Source organism: Anomaloglossus baeobatrachus, chromosome 4, assembly GCF_048569485.1.
Source record: "Anomaloglossus baeobatrachus isolate aAnoBae1 chromosome 4, aAnoBae1.hap1, whole genome shotgun sequence".
Classification (NCBI taxonomy): Eukaryota; Metazoa; Chordata; class Amphibia; order Anura; family Aromobatidae; genus Anomaloglossus; species Anomaloglossus baeobatrachus.
Genome location: NC_134356.1, coordinates 259340093 through 259353987, shown reverse-complemented (window position 1 = coordinate 259353987; position 13895 = coordinate 259340093). Strand labels below are relative to the sequence as shown.

At 37.2% G+C, this 13895-nt stretch overlaps 1 protein-coding gene across 1 annotated transcript; it reads left to right on the top strand.

Annotated features, from left to right (window-relative positions):
* The first annotated feature begins 341 nt into the window (after nucleotides 1-341).
* On the top strand, nucleotides 342-12506 carry LUM (lumican). Its single transcript, XM_075342438.1, has 3 exons — nucleotides 342-473; nucleotides 2805-3713; nucleotides 11038-12506. The coding sequence occupies exons 2-3, from the start codon at nucleotides 2825-2827 to the stop codon at nucleotides 11187-11189; spliced, it is 1041 nt and encodes a 346-aa protein (XP_075198553.1). The 5' UTR covers nucleotides 342-473; nucleotides 2805-2824; the 3' UTR covers nucleotides 11190-12506.
* The last annotated feature ends 1389 nt before the right edge of the window (nucleotides 12507-13895 follow it).

The window sequence follows — 13895 nt, the reverse complement described above, 5'->3', positions numbered from 1 at the left end:
ATGTTTGACAAATCGTGAAGCTTCTTGTGGGTCCATAATAATCTGAAATAAGACTGTAAAATCAAATACAAATGTTTTACAAAACTGGATTTAACTCTGTGTTCTGGCGCTTGAAATTGTGGTAATGTTCTGTAGACTTTCCCGGATTCCAAATAGCAAATCTAAATTACAAAAGTTAGAAAAAGTTTTCAGTGTTGACTTTTTTCTCTGCTTATGGGCTGTGCTTTGATAGTCTTCCACCTGTACTTACTTAGAAAGTAATAATTCTACATGCCACACCACAAGCACACCATGATGACATAAGAGCAGTGTGACTAGGTTTTTTTTTCTTCCCTCTTTTCTTTTTGCAGTTCTGTATTACAGTGATTCTGGCAGGCAGTTCTCTCCTGACACTGTTTACAGCACATGATATTTGATTCAGTCTCTTTTTTAATCTGCTTGGGGAATTAAAGAGAGCAGCATCAAAGAAAGAGGTAGGTGATGGTCACAGTTAAGTGTATCGTTATGATAGCATTATTATGTTTAGAGGGATACTGCCAAATCTGAATAGGAACAATACTTACTTTATGTTTCTTTTAACTTACTTTGATAATATATTATAGATTATTAGAGAATCTGATATATTTAATGCAAACACATTGCATTCTTATTCCCTTTGTCAAATATTCATCTGTATACATTTAAGACACACATTTGACAATTTATGTGTTTGTTATAGTTAGAGATTTCTTTTGTGTTTCTTTTCAACTTTTTATATTTAATGTCAAATACTCTAAACTAAAAAGGGCAGAATATATAAGCTGGAAACTTTCTTTACTCCCTTTGTTTTCTACAAAAATGGAAACTTTTCTAAATCATCTGGAATGCATTTAAGTTGTATGAAATGAGCAAATATCCTGAATTATTTCATGATGAATACGTTTTTTGGAATTTACTGTTGAGAGATGGTTTGCTTTATTCTGTGGCTGTTACTGTTACTTGAATTACTGAAGTTTTGAATGAGAATAGAAAAGTAAATGGATATTGAAAGCAATATATCAGCACCAAATGTATAATGATGAAAAGCTAATTTATCATCCCAATGAAATGGAAATGATGAAAGTAGCATTAGATTTCTGAATAACATTCATTTAATTTTTTTTTTCCGAATGATTTTTTTGTACAGCATAAAAGGAATGAATAAATTGCTTTGTGAAAAGCTAACATCCCAAGCAAAATAAGTTTCATACATTTATAACATATTGTTGTGCTTCTTAAATTGCACATTTTTAAATAATTCCTAATTTTAAATATTCAGTATTTTATAGCTTAAGTTAACAGTTCAGCTTTTAGATACTTTTCTCTTCCACCAAAAACAGAAATTAATTTGGGAGGAAGGACTTTTTTATGGATCAGTCCTTGTTTTTTCAAAAAGTATAATGTGAACACACTCATATGCTCCTTGAACATGCATACAATCTGCAAATACATGAGGATGCAGGATTTAAATACATCAACTTCTAAGATGAATTGCTCATTCCAGCAAATAGCTTAATGTCACAGAATCATAGAATGGTAAAGTTGAAAGGGATCTCAAGGGCCATCGGGTCCAAGCCCCTGCGAGTGCAGGCTTTCCTAAATCATCCCAGCTATATGTTTATATCATGAGTTATAGATGATAGAAAATATTAAGAGAGAATATAAAAATCATTAATTACAGTTACAAAACTATTAAGAATTAGAGTTTCAAATACATTTATTTTATTATAAAATACCATAATGAGTCAAATCTTGAAAAAGTTGACATTTTGAGAAACCCCCCGACACTGTGTCACACAGCTACTTGTCCTCTCACCTAACTACTCTAGTCACCAACATTTGTAAAGAAATCTATTTAAACCCCGCCTAAGAGGTGGGAAGTCTTTACTTCCTGCTGTTTCACTAAGCTCTTATACCTGAAGTTGGTCACTTTTTTTTTACCAACAGATATTGTATCTATGTCTACTAAGATACGTAGTTTAACTTTTGTATATTTTAGTTTAAAAAAGCAATTAAATTATTATAGTTCTCTAGCAATCTATATTCGTTATGTATCCTTTGTATGAAAACACATTATTCTATCCATGCTACCGAAAAATCATTATTTTTGATTGCTTATATTTGTTTTCTCTTTAATATGAATGACCAATAATCATTATTTCAAATGTTTATTGTAATTTATGTTTTTAAACTGTCATTAAGACAGATCACATTGATTTGCCTCTAATACCCTAATAACATATAGTCAGCTAGTCTGCACAATAACATTCTTCAATGAGCCCCCCAAAAGTTTAAAAAATGACCGTAATAGAATCATATATTTAAAAAAAACAATGCCTCCTCTAGATAACTGAATAAGAGGGAACTTAACTGAATAGTTCCACTGGTCCTCATGGTCTAACTATGGGAATTTTGAATTGGCACTTAGCAATTATGCCCACTTTACTGGTGTTTTTAGATCATTTATAGGATTGTCCCTTTTTAAATTAACCATGTACATATATGGAGTGGGCAAAAGTTAAGGTACTATATCCATATAGTCTTCATTGGTTGCATACAAAAATTGCATAACGTTACATGGTCACATACAAACTCATCAGTTTAAAGTAAAACATTTTTTGTAAAACCCCTATGGGACAATTCCTCATGTACTAAAACTTTAAATAGAAGTTTTAAATTATGGTGTAAAATATAATAGATGTGATTGAATATCATGTATTCACCTATATGAAAGTAGCATAGAATAATTCAGCTAATCTTTTCTTGTATTTTTTTCCCTCATTTAGGTTCAATATAAGTTGCAGCAATGTACCTTCAAATAATTCCCTTATTTATACTTTTAATAAGTGGCAGTGTATATCCCCAGTACGATTATGACTATGGTGTACCAGATGATTACCCCTCAAACTTAGCATTTGGACCCTCCTCTGCTAATTGTGCACCAGAATGCAACTGTCCATATAATTATCCTTCAGCTATGTATTGTGATAACCTTAAATTGAAAAAAATACCAATGGTTCCTTCTGGAATTCAGTACTTGTACCTACAGAACAACATGATTGAGGGTATAGATGATGACGCATTCCAAAATGTGACTGATCTAAAATGGCTCATTTTAGACCATAATCACTTACTCAATGCTAATATAAAGAAAAACGCATTTTCAAAGCTGAAAGAGCTACAGAAATTGTATGTAAGTTTTAACAATCTTACTGAGCTTGTAGGACCACTGCCGAAGACGATGGTTGAATTGTATGCAACCAACAATAAAATCTCCAAGATTACTCCCAACATTTTAGAAGGTTTGGAGAACCTTACTATTGTACAATTGCAGTACAATGCTCTTAAAGAGGATTCCATTGCAGGTGCATTCAAAGGCCTAAAATCACTCTTGTACCTTGACCTAAGCTATAATGAGGTTACAAAGTTACCTATTGGACTACCACCAAGTGTAGGTTTCCTTTATTTTGACAACAATAAGATTGGCAATATTCCAGATGAATACTTTCAAGGTTTTAAAGCTCTTCAGTATCTCCGTATGTCCCACAATGAACTGAAAGATGCCGGGGTACCTGGCAATGCCTTCAACATCTCAAGCCTTGTGGAGCTGGACCTTTCTTTTAATTCCCTTGAAAAAATTCCATCCGTGAATGAAGGTCTGGAAAACCTCTACCTGCATGTCAACAAAATTCAAAGTGAGTTCAATGTTTTTAGTTCACATTAAGAGAAATGTAGGCAAAGGTTTACCTGAAAAAACACAAGTCATCTGTGATTAAGAAATCACTTTTCATATACATTTTCACAATATCACTTATATATTACTTATATTACATTTCAATAAGACATTTTATAACATTTATTTGGAAATACTCTAAAATATTGTTTTATGTCAATCTTATTTAATGAGTTTAAACAGTTTTGCTTTAAAGGTATAATGGATTAAAACTAGTTCTCATACTTTAAATGTTGTTGTGCTACAACTCTGAGTGCTGAGTGTTAATCCTGGGCAGGAGCAAACTCTGTGTATGTAATGTCTATTAATAATATCTCATTGCAATTGCCTTTCCTGTATCAGTACCTTCTAAGGTCAGTATACAGGGAATATATTTGATGTCATGTATATTAGATTTTAATTTGTCGATATGTGACATCCAAAGTGTAATTATCTGATAATCAAACTAGCCAGTTGTTTAAGTTAGATTAACCACTGCTATATTATTTTCTACCATAAGACATAAGAGCTCCCATTTTTCTTCATTATTTTCTCCATTTTGCCCAGACCATCATGACAACTTCTCCCATCTACATTTCCTAACTGAGATGTCTTAACTGTTGCAGCAAATTCTCCCCTTCTTTACTAAGGCCTGCAACACACATCCGTGCCGCCGGCACGTGTTTGTCATTTTTTACACGTACCGGCGGCACAGAGACACGTTCAGCAATGCTACCCTATTGTAGCAGGCACACACACGTAAAACCACTCGGAACGTGTGTCCGTGTGCGTTTGTACGTGTGTGCGTTTTTCAAAGCGCTGACATGTCAGTATTTTCTCCCGCAGCACGGGTGTCACACGGCCCGCACCCGTACCACACGAGTGTAGTGTGGATGCGGTCCCGTGTGACACGCGCCGGAGAAAACACACGTGTCAGTGAAAAAAAAACCAAAACATTAACTCACCTTCTCCAGCCCTCCTGTCTCTGCCGCTGCTGCCACTTGCTGCCGACCGCCGCTCATTAATCTCATAGAATATTCACTTCACTGCCTGGCAGCAGCAGCGGGGAGACGGGAGGGCTGGAGACTGAGGATCAGGACCACGGACAGCAGCGCGGACATCAGGAAGGACCAGGTGAGTATGTTAATTACCGGTTCTACGTGTGCTATCGCGGATAGCACACGTAGAACACACGTGTCCCGCACGTACCAGAGACACGTACTTACCTGCACGCAACACACAGGGGAAATACGTGTCTCTCGGCACGTGCGTGAATTTCACGTGAGTGTGGCAGAGGCCTAAGACAAATTCCTCATAGTCTCACACACTGTACAAAAATTTCAGTGATTATTTAAATGTACATAGGTACTTTTGTTTCCTCAAATAATACAAGCAAATATTATAAATTTTGTAGTATATTTCATCTGCGAAATGAGCTTTTATTTCTCTATTTATAAGCGACTTCTCCTCACTTCTGCATAATGAATCTATCATTCAACAAGTTATCAACTGCTAAAATCCATCTAGATTAAAGCAAGAGAAAGAAAGCATACTGAAGTATCAGATTATTCTTCAATGCTGGATTCACATCTACATTAATCAGTTCTGCTGTATATTGTCCTCCATGCTTCTATATTTGTTTCCATACTGCTACTACTTCTGTGTGTTAGACAGAAAGAAAAGCACTAATCACTTTCTATGTGTGTGTGCAGTATATGGAAGACATTATAGCAGCTAATCTCTACCCACTTACGCGGAAAGAACTGAAAATTAGAGATAAAGGTTGCAGAAGGTGAAACTTGTGAACATTGCAGGATACAACTCACTTAATTGCAGAACATAGCATATATATTGGCCAGAATTGTTATATCTCTTTTTCAAATACGTGACTTAGGGGCCCTTTGCACACTACTACATCGCAAGCCGATGCTGCGGTGCCGAGCGCGATAGTCCCACCCCCTGTCGCAGCTGTCTTATCTTGTGACAGCTGCCGTAGCAAATATTATCGCTACGGCAGATTCACATGCACTTACCTGCCCTGCGACGTCGCTCTGGCCGGCGACCCACCTCCTTCCTAAGGGAGCGAGTCGTGTGGAGTCACAGCGACGTCACACGGCAGGTGACCAATAGAAGCGGAGGGGTGGAGATGAGCGGGACGTAAACATCTTGCCCACCTCTTTCCTTCCACATTGCAGACGGGACGCAGGTAGGAGATGTTCCTCGCTCCTACGGCTTCATACACAGCGATGTGTGCTGCCACAGGAACGAGGAACAACATCGTACCGTCGCTGCAACCAAAAAAATGAAAATGACCAACATTACACCGATCATACGATACCGACGCTTTTGTGCTCGGTAATCGTAGTTAAAACAATTTACACACTACGATGTCGAGAGTGACGCCGGAAGTGCGTCACTTTCGATTGACCCCACCGACATCGCACCTGCGATGTCGTAGTGTGCAAAGGGCCCCTTATTCTTAAAGGGAACAAATCACCATGATTTTCATATATAAGCTAAAGCCAGTGCTATACTGGCACTATCAGGCTGATTCTCTACATACCTGTAGTCGTCAGCTTGCATATTTAGGTTTTGAAATCCAAAAAAGTAAAGTTTATAAAATTAGCTGCTTGTTCAGTGACGGCAGCTGAGGATCAGATAATATAATCATAGTTATCCCCTCCCCCTGTTAGAATTAGCATTAGTATTATATAAACGATTCACTTTGTCTCTTGCAGGACCTGTGTGAGGTCATACTCATGTGACCAGAAGAGGCGGGGCCTCACCCTACAAAGCTGGATACCAGGTCACATGGGTATGACCTCACACAGGTCCTGCAAGAGAAAAAGTGAATTGTTTGTATAATACTTATGGTAATTCCAACAGGGGGAGGGAATAACTATGAATATATTATCTGCTCCTCATCTGCTGTCAGTCAACAAGCAGCTAATTTTATAAACTTTAGTTTTTTGGATTTCAAAACTTAAACATCCGAGCTGACCACTACAGGTATGTAGAGAATCAGCCTGATAGTGCCAGAATAGCACTGGCTTTAGCTTATACCGTATATGAAAATCCTGGTGATTGGTTCTCTTTAAGAGTTACCTGATATTACCAGAATGCTTTAATTTTACCAACATCCAGTTCCCTCCAAAACAAATCTTCTGCTGCTGAATAAAATACTGCTATAACTGTGTCCACCTGGATATGAGTGACAACATGGTATTCCTAAAAACAGTGGTACATATTATGTCCCTCAAAAACTCTACAAGACACTATGCCCTAGATATGGATCTCCATAAAGCGCCACCTGAAATTAATGTTTCTTCTGCCTGAGTAAAAGATATTCCACATGGTCATCTAGTCTTGGCCAAGGTAAAGTAACTTGTTGGGAGCCACCTGATACCCCTTATCTTATAGTCTTTATTCTCCAGAGATATGACTTTGGTTAGTGCTATTTGTATATAAATCACTCTCTTAGAAAAATAATTGGTACTACCAAAAACAAGTTGTCCACCATATTACAATTAAAACTAAGCACTGATATGGTAGTCACATTAGCTTTATAACCTTTCTAAACATTGGATGTACTGTATGTCCTTTATCGGGTCTCTGTGTAGAAAGCATCTTCCTCTAACAGCAGCAAGTGGACCTGAGCTCTGCTTGCTGCTGTAAACCCTTGAAATCTCTGACAGCAACATTTAAAATGCACGATCATGGGGGTGTGATTTTTTACATACTTATCAGCCCCCATGCAAAGCAATTATTGATAGATTACCTTGGAAGACAAGGGCATGCTGTATAGAGATGGGCAAATCAGACAATCAGTTTTGGAATAGAACACCAACTTAAAAAAAAACAGAGCACAGGTTTGGGATGCTCTACGTGCAAACTTAACTTGCTTGCGGCTGGTGCTCAGGTACGTTTGGTGCTCAGTACTAAATATGACATATAGTCAAGGGGAATATTTATATTTTAAGTAATTCATGAATATATTCCCAATGTGCAAAATAATTTTATTAGTAAAACTATACTTAATAACACTGAAGTGCTGATCCCAAATAAGATTTCATACACAAGAGAGATCTCAATAGACCTTGCATATATGAAAAAACTCCCCATCCGCTCCTGGATACCAGGAGCAGAATGGAGAGAACAACTCAGGTCTATATCACCATATATCACACAGATTACGGTTTGATACAAACATAAATATGCACAGAATAAAATAAAATAAAATATAGCAAATGCTCAACAGTGCTTAACTAAAGATAGTCTTTCACAGACGCATATTCCACTACAGTGGATAAATGAAGAGTGCTGTTGGCAAAGATTTATAGTCCTCTGTACGTTGCATTCACCGTAGATTATGGATGATAAGCCTGGTGATTTTGCCTCAACGCGTTTCCGCACATGCAATGGATCTTCAGGAGGGTAAGAATACAAACATGATCCATCAGAGATCCCTCCATAGTACAAACAATAAATACAGTGTGATAAAGATTACAAACAGTAAAGATAACATATACAAAATACTTGCCCTGAGCAAAAGATGAATAAAGATAGTCCACATCAGAAATGCAGCTCCATGGTGTACCGGTCCTGGATGATCTAGCATGGGCACAGACAATGCTGTAAAGATTCCACCTTCAGCAGTCAGGGAGGCACCATGGAGCTACATGTCTGATGGGGGTTTAAATACCTTCACCCAAATTACACCTGCAATGAATCAAAATATCAGCGATAATTGCATAACGATGTGCAACGCCATGTTTGCATGTAGCACGCATGCGCGAGCCAGCTATGGAGCATCACTCTGTCCAAACCAAATGGAGTCAGTCCACTACCGTGTACCGCGCATGCGCGAGACAGACACATAGCCGCGCCTCTCGCTTGTCAATAAAGTCACATGACTGGAGCAAGCCTGTGATAGATACATAGCCGCGCCTACCGTTTGTCTCCAAAGTCATATGACCAAAGCCTGCGATCCACACTGGAATGCAAACAAACAAGGCAGGTAAAAGCCAGGGACCAAAATATTAAGTGAATATACATATTCAAATAGCGATTCTATCTGATCCGCAACCACCCCATATATAAATACTTATAACCGAAATGTATTTCATACCAGTATACAATGACTATGTTACTCCTAGATAGGTACCAAATATTCAAGGAATAGTAAGTACAACTGTATACAAATTGAAACAAATACATAGGGAGTCCCCATTACAATGTACAGGGCTGTATTACATAGTGAAGAAAAAGATAAAATCCGACAATATGGATAATCCTACTATGTAGGAGATTTGCTCATTAGAGGAAAGATCATCAGGACAACGAAATCAGAACAGGTAATCAACTAGCTATGAGGGGAGAAAGCATGTAAAGGACAATTGCTCATTCAATCCCTTAGGGGTCATTGACCCCATTCTAAAAATCCAGGCCGCCTCCTTTTGTAGCAATAATTTGTCAAAATCACCCCCTCTTACATTAGGTTTGACTAGTTCCATCATCGCAAAATGAATATGCCCCAGGTTACCTCCATGCACAGTATTCATATGCCTTGCAATAGGAGTGTCCCTCCCATTGCGAATATCAGACAAATGCTCCTCCACTCGTTTTCTAATTTCTCGAAGGGTTTTTCCCACATAGTCCAAAGGACATGTACATGTGGCTCTATAAATGACCCCAGAGGTCTTACAGTTCATTTGGTGCTCAGCCCTGTGCGAGCCACTTGCAGTGTTTGAATAGCTTGCACTGGGGGTAAAAACAGTGTTATTAGATGTAGCGTGTAACAAAAAAAAAATTGAAAAGCCCACCCACCCTCCCCCAGTAGGGATCTGCTTATGGCTGGCTGTATCTGGGTGGAGACTCAAACTGCCAATCAGAGATCCTGAACCTCCTCAGGCCTAGTTCGGACCAGTGGAGGTTTGGTTCATCTGCTTCCAGTAAACAAAACCTCCAAAGGTGTGCTCATCTCTAATGCTGAATCCCCCCATGCCTGACATAACTGCAGTCTGTGGCTTATAAAGAATCACTGTTAACAACTAGAGAGCAGTGGATCTGACCCTAGAGCTTAAGAAACATTAAATGTAAAAAACAAATCAAACGCATCTCTCTACTCACCTCTTGGGCTGGCTCTCCTGGTTCCAAGCCAGCTGACTAGTTCACTATGACTTTGTGGCATCGCAATTCCAGTCTAGGAGGTCACTAATTTTGTTGAGTGCTCTTTGGGGCTTGATTGTGGTGATAGGGCAGTGAGACCCTCTCTCTATATCTTACACATATATATCTGATATCATATACACATCAATGGTTAAATATGATTTAATAAAGTTAAAATAATATTCTATATAGAAACTAGGTTATATTAATATATTATATTATATTCCGCTCTATTTGGACTTTCCTTTGACAAACATAAGCCAATGTTTACTAAAAGAAGAATTACCATAAAAAAGATATTAAATTTAAACTCTATGGATTATATTGACAAGCGTAACTAAATTTATATAACATTTAGTGTAATCTATTCAGCTTAACTAGCTTTATTAAAGGTCAACCACATTATATTTGGTCCAGTGAAAAGTAAACTCTATTGTATTCACATGTATGAGATCATAACGGATTCTAACGTTTATGTCTACACCCACACGTGTATAAATATGACCATATAATGATCAATAAATGGGCCAGTACCTGAGTGACACTTGCTCCTGTCAGACTCATTCTTTTGCGTCTGAAAGCTTGCATGAGGCTGCAGCCACACTAACCAATTCGTCTTCCATCCAATATATCTAGTGGTCTCGTTGGACCAATCTAACAAGAATTCCCAGCCTAGAGTTAAGGCTGGAGATGTGGCAGAAAACCGGACAGTAGATAGGAAGCAATGGAGGTGGTTTGAGATTTTGAGATGAAATTTGAGATTGAGATTTTTTTTCTAACTTTTTGCTGGCTCTCTACTGTTTAACAAGATGGCAGTCTTTGCTGGTCACTTTTTCGTTGCCCACAAGAATAAATTCCAGAGCATATGCCCAACTTGAAGCTCAAATGCACCCTAACTGCACCCACAAAATATAATGTTCCAATCTAAGGATTTTCATTCCTTGAATAACACATTCTATACCAGTCTGGAATACTCAAAAATGTTATGGAGGGTTTAGAACAGCACCTGGCCCATAGGGATGTATCAGTTGTTCTGACATGATGGACATAATGAAAGTGTGCCAATTATACATAGTTAGTACAAAAAGTTAGTAATACTGAGATATGTTATGCATTTGATGCATATTCTTGTTTTGCAGAATTTGATCTGACCAGCTTTTGTAAAGTTGTTGGTCCATTGGAGTATTCACGAGTTAAACATCTGCGTTTGGATGGAAACAATATCTCCCGAGCTGACCTCCCTCAGGAGCTCCACAACTGTCTCCGTATGGCTTCAGATGTTGAGTTATAATAAGGAATCTTTGTCAAAGAAGTGGTCTGAAAGCTGATGACTCGTCCTCACAATTTGTTCAGGTTAAAGAAATCTAATAAAATGTATAAATGTACTGAGATATGAATACTCAGTAATCGTATCAGGTTAAATGCATGTGATTCAAGTGTAAAGATCTAGGAAATAAAGCAGAAAAATAATTTTTAGCTAAAGCAATATTTTAATAAATAGCAAAACATGGAAAAAATAAAAATAGTAAGAAATAACCCTTGATGGGAGATTATGTTGAATATTAAAATGTAAATATATAGCATATTAATGGTGGTCTACTTTGGAACCCCCAAACATTTTTCAAGTTACAAAATGTAGTCTACTATTTGCAGCACACAGCATCTGAACATTAATTACATCACAATAACACAGTCAGATTCACAAAAAGGCAGTAAAGATACAAACTATTGATAATAATGTAACGCTATAGTATAAATAATTGCCCACAAATGGGATGTAAACCCCGATGGTCACCGTGTACGAAAACAAATGCAGGCAAGATGTGGAGGTGTTGGCCAGTGCAACCAATCTGGTAACTTCTTAAATTTAAAAACAAACCAAAATATATTAAAGCTACCTGATTGGTTGTTACTAGTGATGATCGAATACCTCAAATATTCAGCTACGCCCATATTTGACGAATAGGCCGCCGCTATTTGACTACTTGCTAATATTTGATGCGCAATATAAGTCTATGGGAAACCCGAATAGTTGGCGAACAGCAACTATTCGGGCTTCCCATAGACTTACATTGCGCATCGAATATTCGCATAGCGGCGACCTATTCGTCGAATATTCGCGAAGCCGAATATTGCCGAATATTTGTGATATTCGATCATCCCTAGTTGTTACTGTTACTATTGGTACTACCTTCATTTACTGTCTTGCACTACTTTTCATACATAAAGTCCATTTTTAGTGCAAGATATCAGTTGCTTTATAAATATGAGACACTATAGACCAGTAGACCATTAGTATGTATCATTTTTAGCACAGATAGATATGTTGCAATATAGAATGTTTTAAAAAAAAAACAGATACTACTATGGGCTATAACTCCTGACTAAATGTATAGATTCATTCTGTTCTTTTCTTTTTTTCCTTTTTTGTTTAAACTAAATCTGTGTAATCTATCTGGACTTTATTCTTCCGTTACTATCATAATTATTGTTTTATGCCAAGCCCACATATGTACTCAGGTAATGGAACCCATAGTTAAAGGGTTATTCCCATCTCCAAGATCCTATCCCAATATGTAGTAGATGTAATAATAATAATATTAACAAATACCTCAAATTAGAAATGTAGTATAGTTCTCCTGATATAGTCATGTCTCTTACCTCATGTGAAGGGCATTGCAGCTTGGGTATCCATGGGTATAACCACTCATATAGTGACAATTACTTAGTTGCTTGTGATTGTAACCATGGATACCTAAGCTGCAATGCCTTACTCATGAGGTAAGAGACACGACTATATCAGGAGAACTATACTACATTTGTAATTAGAGGTATTTGCTAATTTTATTATTATTACACCTACTACAAATTGCAATAAAATATTGAAGATGGGAATACCCTTTTAAAACAGTAACAGTGTTTTTCATGTGATAGAAGCCTTTTTAATACTCTTCACAAACTGTTCAGTTAAAATCAGCTAAAAAGTCAAAGTATATTGTAATCACATATAATGACTTCTGGGTGTCTTTGGTTAATCATATGCCTTGTTCTTACTGTGCATTTACATATTTGACATAGTATGAATTGCTGGTTATTTCTTTACCCGCCTGATAAATCTCTTATTTCTTCTTTGCTGAGAACATGATGTCAGAATAATTGTTTAAAAATAGCCTTGCATAATGGCAAGTAATCTGCTGTGTGGACTACTCCATTTGTTAGCAATAAAACCTTTTTTACAGTGTTAATGTTTCAATAAAGCCATTTATTTTCATAGTGAGATTGGAGGTGTAACATAAAGCTCCCGGTCTACAATTCACCAAGTGTATGGGTTCCCATCTATGCTTCATTGTACTCTTCTCATATGTGGGGCACCCCCTAGGATGACTTCAACCTTTGCACCCCCTATAGTTACGCCCCTGCTTAGGAGAACCTTCATTTTACTTTCAATGTAATACTGTGACCTTGCTGGTTGATGTACATTGTAATGTTTAAGTTACTTGATTAATAAAGACTATAAGAAAATCAATCTTTGCACCAGAAAATAAAACATGAAGTTAGATTTAATACAATAAACTCTGTGTTTTAGAATCTAGGTTGTACATATTACAATATTTTGTTAATGTATAAAGTAATGTACTCATATCTTTCTACTAGAGATGTTTCGAAATTGAAAGCACACCAATCACCAGGATTTTCCTATATAACCTAAATCCAGTGCTATACTGGCACTATTAGGCTGATTCTTTACATACCTTTAGGTGTCAGCTCGTATATATAGATTTTGAAACACAAGCAAGTAAAGTTTATAAATGAGCAGCATTTTGATTGACAGCAGCTGCAGCAGCTAATAGCTGGGGTTTGATAGTGATTCCCGCCCCCTGCCTGTCCGTCCTTCCCCTATCTATTATTTATGCTAATTCCATTATAGAAGTGTTTTACCAATGGTTGTAGCTATAAATCATGGTGGCTTGAAGGACCTTGCTGACGTCATACCCAT